This window comes from Mustela putorius, unplaced genomic scaffold, assembly GCF_011764305.1.
Source record: "Mustela putorius furo isolate JIRA1106 unplaced genomic scaffold, ASM1176430v1.1 tig00003869_pilon_pilon_pilon, whole genome shotgun sequence".
NCBI classification, from domain to species: Eukaryota; Metazoa; Chordata; class Mammalia; order Carnivora; family Mustelidae; genus Mustela; species Mustela putorius.
The window spans coordinates 9,459,058-9,476,896 of NW_025422021.1; the positions used below are offsets into that span (position 1 = coordinate 9,459,058).

Below are 17,839 nucleotides of genomic sequence, written 5' to 3' on the forward strand. Positions count from 1 at the left end.
ACTTCAGAAGTGTATGTACATAAAAATATTTACAGAAGCTACACTGCTGAACATTCATACTGTTTACGACTCCACTCCTGCATTTAAAGATACCTGAAAATATTTAGCGGCCAGTATGGCTTGGAAACCAACTAATCTCAGACAGTGGCACAGTGCTGCAGCTGCCGGGGCCCCTGTTGTGTTGGGGTCCTTCCCCTTTAGTTGCTGGATTGTAGGGAAACATGGAGGGTGGGAGGGGGCTGTACATAGAACATGGCCAAGGCCATGTTGAGGGACACTCAGGGGGACTGGGGCAAAACTCTTTCCCAAACAAGTATTTCAATAGCTTAACCCCAAGGACTGCTTCACTGCCATCCATTCACTGGCTGAACAACAGTCCTTCTTGGAGCCGCCATTATCGGGATAACATGGTACATGTTTGCAGCAGCTATGACCTCCCAAGAGCACATGCCTTCTTACCTGCCCCATAACAGACTGGCAAGCCAAAACCGTCATTAGAAATAGCGAGGCAGGGGCGCCTGGGTGGCTCAGTGCGTTAAGCCTCTGCCTTCAGCTCAGGTCATGATCTCAGGGTCCTGGGATCGAGTCCCGCATCGGGCTCTCTGCTCAGCGGGGAGCCTGCTTCCTCCCTCTCTCTCTGCCTACTTGTGATCTCTCTCTGTCAAATAAATAAATAAAATATTTTTTAAAAATAGCGAGGCAGTGATTGGCAGACCTGATGGGTTCAAATCCAGGCCAGACCATCTATTTGCTGGGTGTCATCTGTTACTCAGTTCTAAATATTCTCACAGGGTGTTGTAAGGATCAAAGAAGAGAACATCAAACAACCTCATAGACTGAGGTAGCGATGAAGCAGTGGAGAGCTCTCGGTGCTATTCAGCTCACACACACTCCAACCAACCGTTCTCACGTTCAAACGTTTTTTAACAAGCATAGGTACAGGTGGAGTCCAAATGCTGAAGCTGTCAGGAATCCAACAGCCTGAGTGTGAGATGGTCAGGTCTAGTTGCTGCCGAGATTCCAGTAATCCCACAGGCAGAGAAGTGGTCTCTGACCCTATCGGATGGTAGGACATCATTTGTGACAGTCATGGAGAGCAGCCAGTCACTCCTCGAGAATCAGTCTGGATCGTTCCAACAATGCGGGGAAAACCACGGCCCTGGGAATGGACCCACGACTTAAGAGAAAGCAAAGCGGGTACCAAGCTCTTCACCACAGCTCCACTTTTTAACAGTAAATGATGAGAAATCACTTGAAGATCCAGACTGGCTAAATTAATCATAGTTCACCATTAAAACTGAATACTATACAGACGTTAAAAATACTAAGGAAGCGGGGCGCCTGGGTGGCTCAGTGGTTAAATCCTCTGCCTTCGGCTGGGGTCGTGATCTCGGGGTCCTGAGATCGATCCCCGCGTCGGGCTCTCTTCTCAGTGGGGAGCCTGCTTCCTCCTCTCTCTCTCTCTCTCTCTGCCTGCCTCTCTGCCTACTTGTGATCTCTGCCTGTCAAATAAATAAATAAAATATTTTAAAAAAAAATACTAAGGAAGCTCTCTATTTAACACCTCACCTAAGCTCTAAAACATACCAAGAGAGAAAAAAGAGCAAGGTGCAGAAGAACATACGGCGTGCTACAGTATGTATAACAAAATGTATGTATTCGCTGATAACATGTACAGACACCTGTGCAAGGATTTACAACAAACGGGTGAAAAGACAGTTGAGCTGGCAAGTACAGGGTAAATGGAGACCAGGACTAAGAGGGGGAATTTTTTTTTTACATTTTTAAAATTTTTATTCAATTAACTAACATATAATGTATTGCTGGTTTCAGAGTCACAGGTCTGTCATTCGTCAGTCTTCTTCTCCTAGGGCATGTGATGTCATGGGCACTGAGTGTTATAGAAGTGCCCAGAAGTCACGGAAAAATCAAACCTCGTGACCATATGGGGCAAGCTCACACATGCCATCTTTATGTATGCAGCTACAGGCAAGCAAAAGCTGGCAGGGACGGGTTCAGCCCCTTCCAGTGCAAGAAGGACACACCAGTAAAGCAGCAGCCATGCGGGCACTACAGTAAAGGTCCCCTGGGGCGGGGGCAGAGGCTGCAATCCACAGAGCTGAGGGGGTAGACCAGCTTCCCACCACGGCCAAGGGAGCCCCCGAGCCAGCTGTCAGGACTCCAGAGAGGATCTAGCCCCTGCCCCCAGAAGTCTGGGGCGGTCAGCGCTGCTGGCATTGGGAGGAACGTCTCTGCTATGGAGGACCAGCGACCCCAAATCCGCATACCTCAGGTCCTGCTTTCGAAGGGGGTGAATCTGTCAGCTCGGGGGCATCCCCACACGCAGAGCTAACGCGCAATGAGCACGGCTGGGAAAGAGCCCCGGGCTTTCGGTGCCGGCGCCCAGTCTTCCGAGCCACAGACACGGACGCACCCACTCCGCGGCACCCACTTGCTACAGGGCGGAGCAGGGGTGAGTCACTGGGCTGAGTCAGGCACCTCACCTTTCATCTCATCTACAGCATGAATGAGAGGAGTGAAGCGACCTAGGACTCCTTGTCCGGGAACAAGCCAGAGGGGGTAGGGATCCATCTGGGGAACAGCAACTGCTTCTCCATGTGTGGTCAAAGGCAAATCCACGCCCGGTTCCTCCTCAAGAAATCCTTATCTTGGGAACTCCGGAGGGCAGCTCTTTTCCACAAGAGAAAAGAGAGCTCTCTTTTTCAGAGCAGCTTGGTGAGACAGGAACACATCTGCTTAAGCATCTGTGGACAGCGTATTAAAACAGCGGCACTGACTAGACCAACCCTTGCTTGGGAGTAGAGGTAGAGGCCAGGGGTTCAAGTACAGGAAGTGAGGGGGGATGAGGGTGTAGGTGCAGCTCCATCAGGGGGCTGCAGGACCTACAACAAATCCTAGGCCTCCATTTCTTGATCCACATAATAAGGGAGATGGTCCGTCTTCCTAGAACATTTCCTGGGTTCCTTCCCAACTTCAGTAGGTGCTGAACAGTTCCAGTGATAAAGAAATCCACAAAAGCATTAGTGAGTGATATTACTAGAATACACCTGCTCTCTCCATGCAGATGAAACACCTATGACTTGCATTGCATATGGCCTAGATTTCTTTTAAAACAGCACTTTTTTATTTTTGAGGAATGACATGTGCCAGGCTCCACATTAAAGTCCTGGGAAAGCACAGATAAATCGGACCCAAATCCCTACCTTCAGGGGGCCCCAAATTCAGAATCATCAGTGAGCTTCTCACAGCTCCCTAAAAGTTTGTTAGAAATTCCATGATAGGGATAGGGGGCACCTGGGCAGCATGGTTGGTAAAGTGTCCGACTCTTGGTTTCAGCTCAGGTCATGATCTCGGGGTCATGAGATCGAGTCCCCGTCGGGTTCCGGGCTCCATGCAGAGTCTGCTTGAGATCCTTTCTCCTTCTACCTCTTCTACCTCTCCCTCTGCCCCTTCCTGGCTCTCTAAATTAAAAAAAAAAAAAAGAAAGAAAGAAAGAAAGAAAAGGAAAAGGAAAAAGAAATTCCATGATAAATACATCAGTAAAAATAAAGAGAGTCTATTAAACTATATTGAATCCAGGCAAGAGAGAAATTAATCATTAGAAAATCAAAGAGATAAGGAACGGGGAAAGAAAAGCAAGCTGCTCCGAGGTAACAGATGAACAAGTCTCTAAAGGAAGGCTGGGGTGAGTGAGGGGTGGGAGGTACCAACAAGGAAAGAATGTGCAAGACAAACTGAAGATACCTTACTGCTAGGGACAGCTGTTAGTCTAATCAGACGTTCCCTGAATGCAGACGCACTGCCTTTCAAACTTCAGCCCTTAATGTGCGACTGTCCCACCAAACCTCAGCTCCAGCCTGACCTCTGCAGCCACTGAGATGGAGGGCTCCTTCTAAACCTGCTGAGTCTGATAGGAAGAGCAGCAAGACGAAAGTGAGAAACCGACTACGGCCAGGCTTCGCATCTGCAGTGATTCTCTCTTTCACTCCATTAGAAACTAGAGACAAGAACTTTGGCTTGTCAAGGACAGGTGTTGAGGAACCCAGGGGTTCCACACGTGTAGCCAGCTGCGCAGCTGCTAGACCCAACCAGGACCAGTCATCTCCCAAAGCGGAAAACACAGGCTGCACTGGGAGAAAGGACTTTGAACTTCTACCGTAAATGTGTTCAACTTTTGATTTTGTTGCCAGTGATCCTCATTAGAACATCCTATCTATCCGATGAAAGGACATAGCACAATTCTCAATTTAGTTCTTTTAAGTTTAGTTATCAATATTTTAGGGCCTCGTTAACATGGACATTCTGATTTCTGGACCCTCCAAAACAAGTTCAAGGAAGACTGAAGTAGTCACAACCATGTGAATATATTTAACACTCCAGAATTGGACACCTAAAAATGGTTAAGATAGTAAATTTTATGTTCTACGTATATTACCACAACTTTAAAAAAAAAAAAAAAAAAAAACCATGGTGTAAAGGGTCATCCTAAAAAAATGGTCCTCCCACTTCTCTCCTCCAGAAGTCTTTAATGTACCTGGAAAATTAAATCAACTCAAAGAGCTCAACCAGTACCACTGGGTACTCATCTCTATTAAGTTTGAACCAAAAATGGACAAGCTGTCAGCCTTGCTCTTGAGAAGCTCTCAGACAAGATGGGATAATATCCATCAGGAGACATTTATAGAGTGCCTTCTACAGCAAGGGATTTGGCCAGACCAAGTAAGCAAACAAGTGTTGTCTTAGGTGCAGACCCTGATTCATCAGTGGAGGCTAACCTCTGCTGATCTGGAGAATTCTGGGACTTGGCTGGAAAAATTGCTATGGTGGTTTGGAGTGTCCCCAGTCAGCAAGGGAAAGGGCAATGGTGGCTGTATATTTGCTATCACTACTCCACAGGGACATTTAAAAATGTAATACCCTGTTCTGTCAAGTGCAAGATGATGTAGCACAGGACTGATGCCAAGAATGGGCTATTTCACCAAAAGGTAGGAGTGGATGGCATAGCATCGGCTGGACTGGGCACCAGGCAGCTGTGTTTCAGGACCCACATCTATAATAGCCAAGTGTCACTTGACTGTTCAAGGTCTTAGCTGTCCATCTGAGGAGAAGAGTTTGGGCTGGTCAGTGCCTCTCAGTCATTTCCACGAAAGCAATGAATGACAAAGGGAGGTGAACATGTACAGGAGACATAACCCAAGCCCACCAGAAACTGGCATTCTCTTTAAAGCCTGTTTTATATTAAAAACTTACCCATATTCCATTCTGCACTACAAAGAGATAATTTAAAAAAATAACTCCCCACCATGCTGTGTCAGGGAGATGTGCTATGATTAATCTGTGGCACCCCCAGGGCCATGGATGCTAAGGTCCTGATGAGTCACCCTCTTGCATAATTTCAGAGATATTCTATTTCCTTTCAGATTCACATTTCTCTCAAGCTACCTTGTTAGCCTCTACCACTTATCTTGAAAGAACAGACTGAAAACTGCTAGTATTTTAGAACCCAAAGGGCTATTTAGCCTGGTCTTCCACATTCCTGACAATTCGACAAGGCCATGCCTTATTTTTACTCCATACACCCCATGATACACAAGATAACGTTGACCAGGATGACAAAGACAAGCAACCAGGCCCCGAGAGCAAGAAGTCAGGCTGCAGCCCCCCTGGCATGTTCCTGACTCAGTTCTGCCCTGCACAGCACACGTCTCCTGTCAATGTCCTGGTGTCTATGGTGGGAGGGCAGGGAGTGGGAGTGACAGACACCATGCCATCCTAGACGGGACCAGATTCTGGAGCTGCAAATGCTCCCATGCAGGCAATGCTCACTCGATATCTAATGTGAGCCTTGTAAGAATTTAACAATATAGAGAGCTGTGGTCTTCTGCATCTCAAATATGGTAAGGAACTCGAGATAGTTGAACAGTTTTGATGTGTTGCCATTTTGTCTTTCTTCTTCCAAGTCCCATGTTTCCCTGTGGGAGGCCACAATAAGGCTTGCGACGAGGACCAAACCAGGCCCTGACTTGTGCCTCCTTTAAAGTCCGAATAACCTAATAAAAGGTTTAGGACGGGAAAAGTTGAGTAGCACTGAGAAAGGGTCTGTGCTATGTGTTGTGCCCTCACCTATGTGACTTCCCACACGTTTGCTAAACAACTGAGAACAATTTAGTTGGGGTCATAAGTTCATGGCTGGTCCTTGCTGCCCTAGTACAGCCCATAAATTACTTTCAGGTTTGCTGTATCAATACAGAACAATTGTACTGGCATTAGCCATTTGGCGTCATGAGGTCTGCTTACAGTCAATTGTGAAACTTATTACGGGAACTTGTGGATGTTTAACTAGACACAGATGTATTGCTTCTCCTATTGTAATATCACTACATATATGGTCTTAATGCTTTGAATAAACTTAACACTGTTGGACATCCTCCTCAGTGCTCCTCCTGACCCCATCTCTCTGCTTCTCGAGTTCTTTTCTTCATCCTCTTACCCTCACGTTCCTGGTCGATCTGTTGCACCAGCCACGACATTTCCCCTTCTTCTCTTCAAGACGATACTGTAGTTGTCCACAGCCTATGAACTGCCCCTAAGTATGACTGTAGTCCCCTTGACCATAGGGCAGCTGCACCTGTGACCTAACCCTCAGAGGGGAGGGCTTCCTAGCCACCAGACTTTCAAGACAAGATAGCTACTAAAGCTCCGGGGTGGGGGAGGAAACTCGACTCCTATTTCAAGGAGCCCATAACAGTAAAGGCTGAGGTCTACTGGATATGCCAGGCACAAGGCTAAGTGCTTCTCCACAACCCCCTCGGGCAGGTACTATCAGCACCACCACCTTCCCAAGGAGGACAAGTACCTTGCCCAAGATCAAATCCACAGAACGTGAAGAAGCTGGGATTCAAGCCCCACATTCTTCTAGCTCTAGAATGGAGTTCTTATCCCTTACAAGGTAAACTTCTACACAGGTTATTGAGGAACTGAGGGCTAATGAGTATGGTTATTGATGAGAGATGAGAAGCAACCAGGAAAAATCTCCTACAACCTCCCACTAGGACAAGCACCCAGCTACCCACACCTGTGCCCCCTTATTCTGTGGGGAGATGAGCCCCCTGTGCTCCAATGAGGAGACTGCCCCTCCGCAGGTCCACCCCCTCACCCACCCACACACGGCACACCCGCAACTCTCTCCTCTCCTGTGCTCACTTTGCCTTCTCTACTGAAACATCCTCATGCTGGTGAGTTACAGCTCGCTGTAACTTGCTTTCATCATAAACAATAATAATAATGTTGCCTCCTGAGCCTATTTCTCTTCTATCTCTTGCTCTGCTCCCCTCTTCAACAAAACTGAGTTCCTTTGTTCCTTTTTTTTTTTTTTTTGGTCTCCAATTCATCTTCTCTTCTCACCCATCTTTCCAACCAGGCACTGCTCCCAGCACCCCCACAAGTGCTCTGCTCAGGCTGCTGCTGGTCTCCACATTGCTATCCCAGTGATCAGCTCTCAGGTCGCTGACACAACTCATGGATCACTGCCTTCATCACATGGCTCCCAGGTTAGCACACCTAGTTCTCCCGCTTACTGGCCATGGCCTTCCTCTCCCTAACCTCTGCCTGGGGAGTGCCCTACAGCTTTACCCTCAGTAACTATCCCCACTTCCTTCATGACCTCATTCAGCATTTAGTCCTCCACCGGAAATACAACCTAGACCCCCAAGACTCCACTATTTGTATCTCCTGCCCAGACCTCCTCCACTGCCTACACAGCATTCAACTGCCTACACAGCACCTCCACTGGGATGTCCAGACATCTCAAACCTAACACGTCTAAAAATCAAACTTTCACTCTTACTCCAAAATCCGTTCCTCTTATGTTCTGTCCTAACCCATCATAGGACAACTTCATCCTTCCAGTTGCTCAGGCAAAAAATCTTGAGGACATTCTTTTTTTCTTTCACTCTCTTCATCTGTTAACTCTACTTTTAAAATATATCTAGAATCTAACCACTTCTATCTTCATTGTTACCACCATGGCCCAAACTACCATCATATCTTATCTGTCATTTATAAGTGCCTCCTAATTAATATCACTACATCTCTCCTTGCCCTCATGCTTGTCTATGTTCAATCTAGCAGCTAGAGAAAACCATTGATAATCAAAGTCAGCTCAGGTCATACTCTTCTCAGAACCCTGCAAGGATTCCTATTGAAGTCAGGAGTAAAACCCAAAGTCTTTCAGTGGCCGATAAGGCTCCACGCAATTTGCCTCCAAGGAGACCATAAGCTTCCTTGGTGTTCTAAATTTGCTAGGCATGCTTCTGCCCCAGGGCCTTTGCACTGGGTGGTCCTGCTACCAAAAACACTCTTCCCCCCGGTACTAACATGGCTTACAGCTTTGCCTTTTCAGTGAAGTCTTCCCTGGCTGACCCACTGCTGACCACTCCGCAGTACCTGTCTCCACCTTCTTTTCCTCTATGTCACTCACTACCTCCTAACATAATACCCCTATTTATTTTGTGTCTCCCCCAACAGAAGTAAACAGTGACTTTAGTTTGCTTCCATATCTCTAGCACCAGAAGAGTACCTAGTACATAGTAAATGCTCAGTGAATATCTGTTGAACTTACAACTTCTATTAAAAAAAAAATGTTGATTATGGTTTCTCTGGAATTCCAGAACACATTTCCCTCTCAATTTTTACTTGTTCCTCATGTTCAAGTAAGGATAAAAACCCCTACTTTCTTTTATGTTGAAATATAAAATTATATATAAATTATATATAATCTTATATATATATATAAGATTATATATTATCTTATATATAGATTATATATATATTATCTATATATATCTTATATATATATTATATATAATTTATATATATATTATATATATATATATAATTATACATAAATATGCACACAGAAACAAATGAGCTTACCAAAGATCCATCTCTTACTCTAGGACAGTGAAAAAGCTTCTCAGATGGCCATGGCTGGTGGTGCTGCTGAACTTGGGGGATCCTCACTTTGCAGCCCCCACCTCTGGGATCATCCTGAGCAGGAGCCCCAGGATGCTTCTCCACATGCCCATGACCTCAGTTCATCTCTGTAGCAGCTCCAAACTCTTTCTAAATAGAAGATATGGAAAATACTTTTTCTTTCGAAACTGGCATCTGGGATACAGCATCTGATATGACTTTATCACGCCCTGAACATTAAAGCACATTTCCAGCTGGCCCCTGAAACCCTCCCTTGAGCTTCATACACATCTTCTCCAGGTTCTCTATTCTTGGGTGTCTAGAAGGCCCAACAGTGTCCAAAACCAACTTTTCTTGCACTTGTGGGTTCATGTGAAGCCTCTTCATCACTCAGATCTTAAAGCCAGCTCTCAACTTTTGCTGAGTATCCTAAGTTGGCACCTGGGCCAGGTCTCACGAGCAGCCAGGAGGCCTCAGATGCAATAGCCATTTTCCTAGAATAAGATGTCTCCACATAGCCACCTGATCATGTCCGAGCCTCTTTAAGCTTTCCCTTGTTTGAAAACTCTTAGGTTTCTTTGTGTCACAGCAAAGCGGGATTCCTTAAGTCCTAACCCACTGGTTTTTCAACACTTTTCATCTCCAATCTCACCAAAGCCTTGCAGGATTCTAATTTCCATTTCACTTCAAAATATCCTTGTTCTCAAGAGACAGTCCTATGCTGCCAGTTGGAGGGGTGTCGGGCCATGATCTGACAGATGAGTCCTTAGAAAGAGGACCCAGGAAGGGCTGAAACAGAAACAGGACTTCAAATTCCTCCTGCTGCCAAGTGGTCTGTTCGCACCAGGAACAACCCTCCCACACCCCATCCTTGCTGAGGATCTTCTTGCTAACTTCAGATTACGTGGCTTTATCAGGACCACAGAAGACTGTGACCACCTGACCGACAGCAATATATCCTAAAGAGGAGGGCTCTAATTCTGTCAGGACAAAAGGGTTTTTTGCTCAGGAGACCTACAGTTCAGTGACCTCCTACCCTTATGGCTCTAAAATGTTTATCATCTGTACACTTCCCCTAACACCCACACTTAACCTTAGTACAAATCAATATCCTTTATAAAATGAAGAAACTATAGTGACATTGATATCGCCAAATAAAGCAAACACAGCCCTGGGGAAACAGGCATTACTCTGCTCTGTTTATTCTTCATATCGCTAACCAATGTGCCCCTTTCATACCATTCCAAAGTTTATTTTTATTTCTATACTTTCAGGCTTAGAAAGCAAATTTCGTTAAAAGGTTTTCTTTTACTGTATCTGAAGTGGCTCTTCAAAAAAAGGAATCTTCGGATTGTGTGACATGCAAAATAGATGTAGCCGCTTAGCAAATAAACTTGCGAGCGGATGTCCGTGGCTCCATGTCACTTGCTTTTGCCTTCTGCACTTGCTTTAGTGACACTTCCCCCTAATTCAGAATGGCCCTCTTGGCCACTTCATTGGTTTTAGAGTCTTCAAAGTTTTCCAAGTCTTTCTGCCAATTTGGGATTAGGTGAAGTGACAGCAGAATCCAGTGCTGGAATCCAGCACGTATATGTAGGGGTGGAGGGACAGAGGGACGGAGGGAGATGTGGGGAGAATCTGAGGCGACACTGTGGCTGGTGAGAGAAGTCATTCTACAAGCACAACAATTCTGGAATAAATGGATTTGGAACCGTCTTGCCTTGTTTACCTAAACAGAAAAGCCAGACAGCAACAGAGGAGATGGTGATCATTCCATCCTGTTATTAGGCTTACAGGGACCCACACTGGTGAAGAGCCAATCTACCTGTTCCAGTTCGGGGCTTAATTAACAATTAGGCTCTTGATTTATTTCCAAGGAATCACGGTTTCCAATTCCAAGTGCCAGTTTAACAAACAAAAACCTGCTAGAACACACTACTTCCACACTTCGTCCATACGTCTTCAACCTCAGGCAGCTTCACTGGGAACAATCAGACCCAGCCTTCCTATTGTACATTAATGCCAAACAAAGGACCAGGAAAATAAATCATCATCAACCCTGCCCTGGGTAGAGTGCAAATTACCCAGCCCCCCAAGGATAAGGTACGGGGATACTTCCAAAGTCATAGAGCTCTGAGAAGATCTGGATGCCAGGAAGTTTGTATTCCTCATTAACTCTGCCCCATTACTTCACAGTCCACCCTCCATGGGTACCCGTGCACAAAGTCGCTGCCCACCCAGCCCCTCACCATGCCGATTATCTGTCTGCCCACTGATATCTACATACTGAACCCCGACTGGTATTTACCCACTGCTTGGCAGCTACCAAAGGGCTATAAGGCATAGTTCCTTGGAGATGTACTTTCCAAACAGGGTCACTGTAGAATGGAAAGAAGGATATACACGTAACCATGATCATAATCAAACCCAATGAGAGAAACCACATGCTGCACAGTCCCAGAAGCATGGAAGATGTAGACCAAGAACCAGCTTGCCCAATGACGTGCCATGGCCACTTCACTGCTTACAGCCCAGGTTTGAACATTTATCTAACAAACACAAAGGGTAAGAAATGGTTGGGGCTGGCCCTGGTGACCATCACTGTAGGGCTGAGTCTTGGCCACCCTCCCAAGAAGCCGGCAGAACTCTGGTTCTGACAAGGTCCAACCAGATCACCACTCCACAGCTCTCAATGGAGGAGCTCAACAGCTTCCCCACCGCTCCCCTGAGAGATACACACATTCAAGAGTCCCTTGCAAGCCTTGAATAAGTAAAGCTTTAGCCATCAATTCCCAAGTACCCCCACGTGCTTACTCTCATGTGATCTCCACATGCCCTGGTCCAGGGCTTTTAGCATCTTGCCCTACAGCCAGCCTCTCCATTTCATCTCATTTTAACAACCAACAAATGCTGAGCACCCACTGCAGGGCAGGTCAACGTGTATTTCTCAAGTCAGCCTTTAAGGCAAAAATCAAATATAATTTAAAATCACTCAGGAAAATCCCTGAGTTGGGACAGGTGTCCTCTCGACAACTCAAAAACCAAGAATTATCACCTTGGGTGTCTATTTGCATTATGCCAATAGCTTCCCTTTCCCTGGGGGCAGCAGAGTCCAAGAGCTCCTTTGAGCAGTGAATGGCAAAGGGTTAAATCAAGGGATTTCTTGCTCTCTCTACCCTGAGCTAAAAGAGCTGATTTCACAAGTTAAATTGAGTGTATGATGATAGGACTCCACCGTATCTGCAAGGCATATATTAGGTGCCATCAAGCAAAGAAATGAATCTAAAACCGCTGCCCTCAACTTACCTATAACCCAGTTGGGAAAGATTGGTTCATCCTCTGAAAATCATAGATAACAGTTAAACACGAAGCCATCAGAACTGACAGACGTCGGATACTAAGTGCTACAGACATTCAAAGGAAAAATAAATGCTATAGTGTAGGGTGGGCTCAAAAGACTTTCATGGAGAAATTTAAACTGGCTCTTGAGGTATTGATCACATTCTTTCTTAAGATGGGTGGACTGAGAACCAATGAGTGTTCCACACAAAACTGACCTGGTCATCTAAGCATACAGTGGTATTTTCTATTATGTCTCCACTCTCCCTCTTGAAAGTGCCAACTAATTCACTGACCAACACTGTCCACGGTACTATGTTGCGCCAAGGTCGCAGGGTAACCAGGCACCATAGTTCAAGTTCTACATGGTTGCCAAAGCTTAAGCTAAATCTTGATGTTATTGTTATGCTAAAATAGAGGACTATACAACTAAGAACAACATGCTAACTGCTTCTTTACAATCACAGAGACTCTTACGTGAGCATTTAACCTGACTTTCCTGACAAATTATTCATACGAGTATCCTGATCCATTCTTTCAAACCCTAAGGCATTACTTGGATCGTCTCATACCAGCCTGTGTTAAAATTAATCTTTTCTATTTCCCTTTCTTGCAGAGTCCTATGACCTTCTCTAAGTTTCCCTGTCCATTTTGGCACTTTCTCCACTCTCAGGACTCAAGGTGACTGAGCACAGTCCCTGGACACTGGCCCTGGGCCTCACTGTGAATGAATGTAAGGGAGCCAGTGCTTAGGTCCACATTTTGGACACAGCTCTCATCCCTGGCTAGCTCCACTCACCCCTCACTGGGCTTTTTCAGAAGGGAAGGGAGTAAGAGACAAAGAAGGACCCAAATCTGATCCAAAGCCAGCTGGAATAAGGGTCAACTAGAAGAATCCAGGCATAGATATTTAAATAGGTAGCCCTGATTCATACGGGAAGTAGTTTAATAAATCAACATAACATAGTACATTTCCAAAAATTCAGATACTGGCCAATTTCTCCAGGTCTGAAAGACATTTCTGACATTTCCTTCAAGAGATGGCATGAGCACAATACCAATTATACAATTATTACAATACCAGAAATACCAATTCAAATCCAGATTCTATTAAGATTCTGCTGAAGCACTTGTGAGACTTCAGACATTTCCTAAGTTTCAACTTTAGTTTCTTCATCTATAAAGAGAGCCAGTAGGACTAGATGACTTTTATGACTAGATGACTAATTAATGATTTTAAAGGCAGAAGTATCACAAGTCTGAGAAAAATTGAAAGCAAACATCAGAGTCAGAATAGAAGGGACAATGGTTGAGGGGGTAGGTTACCTGGGTGGCTCAGTCGGTTGAGTGTCCGACTTGATTTCCACTCAGGCCATGATCTCAGGGTCATGGATCCAGCCCCCATGTCAGGCTCTGTGCTCAGTATGGACTCTGCTTGTTCCTCTCCCTCCCCCTAAGTGTGCACATGCTCTCTCTTGAATAAATACATAAAATCTTAAAAAAAAAAAAAAAAGAAGAAGAAGAAGAAGCAGAAGCAGAAAAAGCTCTGGAAGATGATGATCTGAAAGTTTCAGAAGATAATGGACTAGGGAAAACCCAGAATTGCTCTATAAGAATATCTACAGATTTCTTTCTTCTAGGTTCTGCCTTATAGTCAAACATAGATCCATCTCTTCCCAGAACAGTTAAGAGTCACAGAAGGGACATACCCATAGATGTCGTCCCACACAGTCTTCTTGGAAGGGGTAACTTAAGCTTACCTACCTAAGGGAAATGAAAAGATCCCCAAGAGTACACACCCTGACCTCAGTAATTCAGACAACTACCTCACCATCATTTGGAGTCTCAAACTCCCTTAAGGCACAGCCTAAAACCCTGAGTGAAGTTTTACAGTCCCAAAGTTTTACAAACACCCAACATGTTCTGAGGCTCTCAGATACATTATTCTGTTATAAAATCTTAACTGGAGTTCAAGGTGGTATTAAATATTTAAATAGCACTGTAGAAAAAAAAAAAAAGAAGTGAGGTTGAGACCCCACAACTTCTGAAAATTTAAAAGTTGTAGAAAATTTAACCCACCAAAAATCTACGGCACTTTCTATAATCTTCACTTCTCCTGCTTCAATAAAGTCTCTTGTTCAGCAAATTTACTTTATCAAGTCTAATTAAGTCCAGTTAAAGTCAGACTGCTTTGAATATGAGTTTCATAAATATGACTAAGAGTTTAAATTATCGGTTACCCCACCTACAATAAACTTTGGCTTTGCTCTTTGGCAGTCAGAATGTGAATGGTTAGCACCTGTCCAGTAGCTGGCACACAGTAGGAATTCAATTAGTGCTTCTCAATGCATCATCACTAACCCCCAGTGCTTAGTCAGCAAGTCTCCACATCAGGCAGGAGTTAAGCATTGTACGTGCGGTCTCTTACTCCTCACAACAACCTTATTAAATACCTCCATTTTACGGATAAAGAAACTAAGGCTTAAAATTATTAACAGCTTCTCCACAGCCCAGAAGGAATTTGAGCTCAAGTCATGTCTCTCTTTCTCTCTCCCCACCTCCCTCTCATCAGTTCCCCACTGAACTTTTCCTCAGAATGCAAGAGTTTAGGAGGCTGGACCAGAAGTTGTGGGGTCTCAACCTCACTGGCTGTTATTTGCACCCACATCAGTTACAGACAAAGGTGACAACTGATGTGATGATGGCCTGTGTGTGCTGGTTCTCCTGGGAGGCCCAAAGCTGCTGCTGAAGCTGGAACACTTTACCAAAAGAAGGGAAGTAGGGGACAGGATTTAATATAAACCACACCCCCCAGCAGTGTGGTTACTGCCACACTCCAAGCTCAAGGGAAAGATACACTCCAGGGTCTAATCAGCCACTCCCTCCAAGCAGAGCCTTTCTAGAAGGCACAGACGCCAATGGCAGGCTTATTCCTACCCACAGGAGCACTTGCAGCAGCAACAGCAATAACAAGTTTCAGCAAGCATGCTGCTCAGCGACAGATTCCTCGCTAGCCTCACATTTTCTAAGTCTCCATCCCAAAGATATTTTCTTGGCCCAATACACCCCCTTTACAACGCTGGCTTGAACAAGTATTTCAAGGAAGCCATGACCGTCAGTAGGCGTCAGGTGCACAAGAATATCAGGCTGAAGGTGTCCCCTCTGCCAGTCCACAACCACGGCTGCACTAAGCAGTTCAAATGCACCATGTGGGCGGATGCACATTTACACACCCTAAGGATTCAGAGACACCAAACGTCATCCATTAACTGAGGTCACAGAAACCACCTCTCATTTCAGATTTACAGCTTAGCAATTATTTCTGAGAGAAGGCCGAGTACAAGCAACCGGCCAGCCCTGCAGACCACCAGCCCTCAGCCTCCCCACCCCCAACAAATATCTTTGCTTCACCACCAGGTGTTAGCAGAAAAATCTGACGTGAAGATTCACCAGCTCCGAAGTTGTTAGTCGCAGAAATCAAGAGGTTTCCTCCAGCTCTAACGTCCCATTCCGCCCTCATAAACACAAAGTCCTCTCTTGCCGTGGCTGCCCTTTGCTTTCTCCGGTCTGTTGGTCCTGGAAGGACCTTGGTTCAACTAAAAGCGTTAGGGGAGGAGGGGACCTCGGTGAGTTTATTTCTCAGTAGTACAGATCTAGATGAAGACTCCCAAACCCTCTCCAGCCTCAAGAGTTAGATCATGTGGGAACCAAACACTGTCTAAGAAAAAAAAGAGAAGCTGAGCAGTGCCAGTCTCCACTTTCTCGCGGGAGGAACACCGCTATACTATGGGCGGGCCGGGGGGGCGGGGGGGAGGTAGTGATCTTCTAAACTGTGTTTGCAAAGCCCCAGCCCAGATCTGATATTTTGCTTTAACCCTTCGGCTTGGGCCTGCGCAATGCAGGGGCCTAAAGGGTCTTTGGGTACCGCCAGACGCTTCGGGGCCTGGGCGGGGGACGGGGCACACCACTCATAAGATCTTGTTTTTCTCAGCTGATCTAGTCATGCGAACAGGTGCTTGGTCAATTCCATCTTTCAAAAGGAGGGGAGGGGGTATGTTAGAGTAGCTCCCACAGGAGCGCCCGCCGTGCGGGGAAAGCCACGCCAGGGCAAGATGAAAAGTGGCTTTCCAACTTCTGCGGGGCTCCCTAGTCTGCGGGGAAGCCGGGTGTTGCGTGAAGTTGGGAAAGGCCTGGATCTTCCGGAACAACGCTCCCAGCAAGCCCACAGCGGCGACACGGCGACCCTACACCCTGGGTCACCCCCCCACCACCACCACCACCACCTCCGCTCCAAACACACACGTGAGGCTCAGCAAAGCGTGCCACCTGCCGGGTTCCCAGCAAACATGCCCGAAGGGAAGGACCGCCGGAAAACACTTTGTTTAAAAAGAAAGAGAGAGAGAGAGAAAAAAAAAATAGTAAACTCTCCCGGGGCCAAGAACAGCCTGGCCTGGCACCGGGGCCGCAGTCCGCGGGGCTCGGCCCCGGGGTCCTCGGGTTTCTAGGGCTGAATGGGGGAGGCGCCGCGACCGGCTCTGCGGCTGGCCGCGCTCCCCCGGGGGCCCGCGGAGTCCCGGGCGGGGCAGCCGCACCGGCAGGGCCCGCGGGCGGGAACGCGGCTCGCCCTCGCCCCTCCTCGCGCGCGGGCCGGCGCCGCCGCGGGGCTGGGAAGTCGGGAACTTACAGCCGCCTGTCCTCCGGCTCCAGCTGCCGGTGCATGGCCAGCGAGAAGCCGAAGAGGCTCCCGGGGTCCCCCGTTTTCCGGATCACATTGTCCTCGCGGGTGTCCAAGTTGAAGGCGGCGCCGAGCCGGGACAGGAGCCCCGCCGACAGGTAGAGCAGCCACAGCTGCCCCGTGGCCGCCATGGACGGGCGCACCGGGAGGTGGAGCGGGAGCCGAGGCTGCAGCCCTGCGCTCCGGGCCGGGTTCGAGGCTGCCGGGCTGCGGGGCTGCTGCTGCTGCTGCTGCTGCTGCTGCTGCTGCTGCTGCTGCCGCCGCCGCCGCCGCCGCCGCCGCCGCCGCCGCCGCCGCCGCCGCCGCCGCAGCCACCTTCGTCTCCTCTGGCCACCGCGCCGGCCCCACCCCCGGGACGAGTCGCGCTAGCCGCCCGGCCGCTCCCCCTCGCGGGCAGCTCCTGACCGCTGAATGAGCCCGTTGTTCTCTGGAGACTCGCAGGCGTTTTATCAAGTGACTAGGACGCCGGCCCCGCCCCTCCCCACCCCTCTGGCCCCTCCTCGCGCGCCCGGCGCGGGGCCGGGTTGCCTGCACCTTCCCGGCCGGCCTGGCTGCGCGGGGTCGCGGTGCTGCCCCTCCCGCGCCACCCCACGCCTCTCCCGCCGCCGCCTACCTGGCCCGGAAGCCGGCGTGGGACATCTGGGTGCTGGGGGGAGACGAGCTCCCGGCCCCGCAGCTCCATCCCCAGGGTCCTCCGGGAAAGAAGCCCTGGAATTGTGGTTGCCGTTCCGTGCGGAGCCAGAAAGGCGTTTACTACCTGTTACGCAAGAA

General features: G+C 47.6%; 1 protein-coding gene across 2 annotated transcripts in view; it reads right to left on the reverse strand.

Annotated features, from left to right (window-relative positions):
* Nucleotides 1-17,471, reverse strand: part of ITGA6 (integrin subunit alpha 6) — a 77,529-nt gene extending 60,058 nt beyond the window's left edge. For both annotated transcript variants that reach the window (XM_045066567.1, XM_045066566.1), the window contains exons 1-2: nt 17,363-17,471; nt 17,018-17,305 (exon numbers count right to left, since the gene is read on the reverse strand). In XM_045066567.1, coding sequence (XP_044922502.1) covers nt 17,018-17,199 — 182 coding nt within the window. In that variant the 5' untranslated portion in view covers nt 17,200-17,305; nt 17,363-17,471. The remainder of the gene's footprint in view (nt 1-17,017; nt 17,306-17,362) is intronic.
* Between the last annotated feature and the right edge of the window lie 368 nt (nt 17,472-17,839).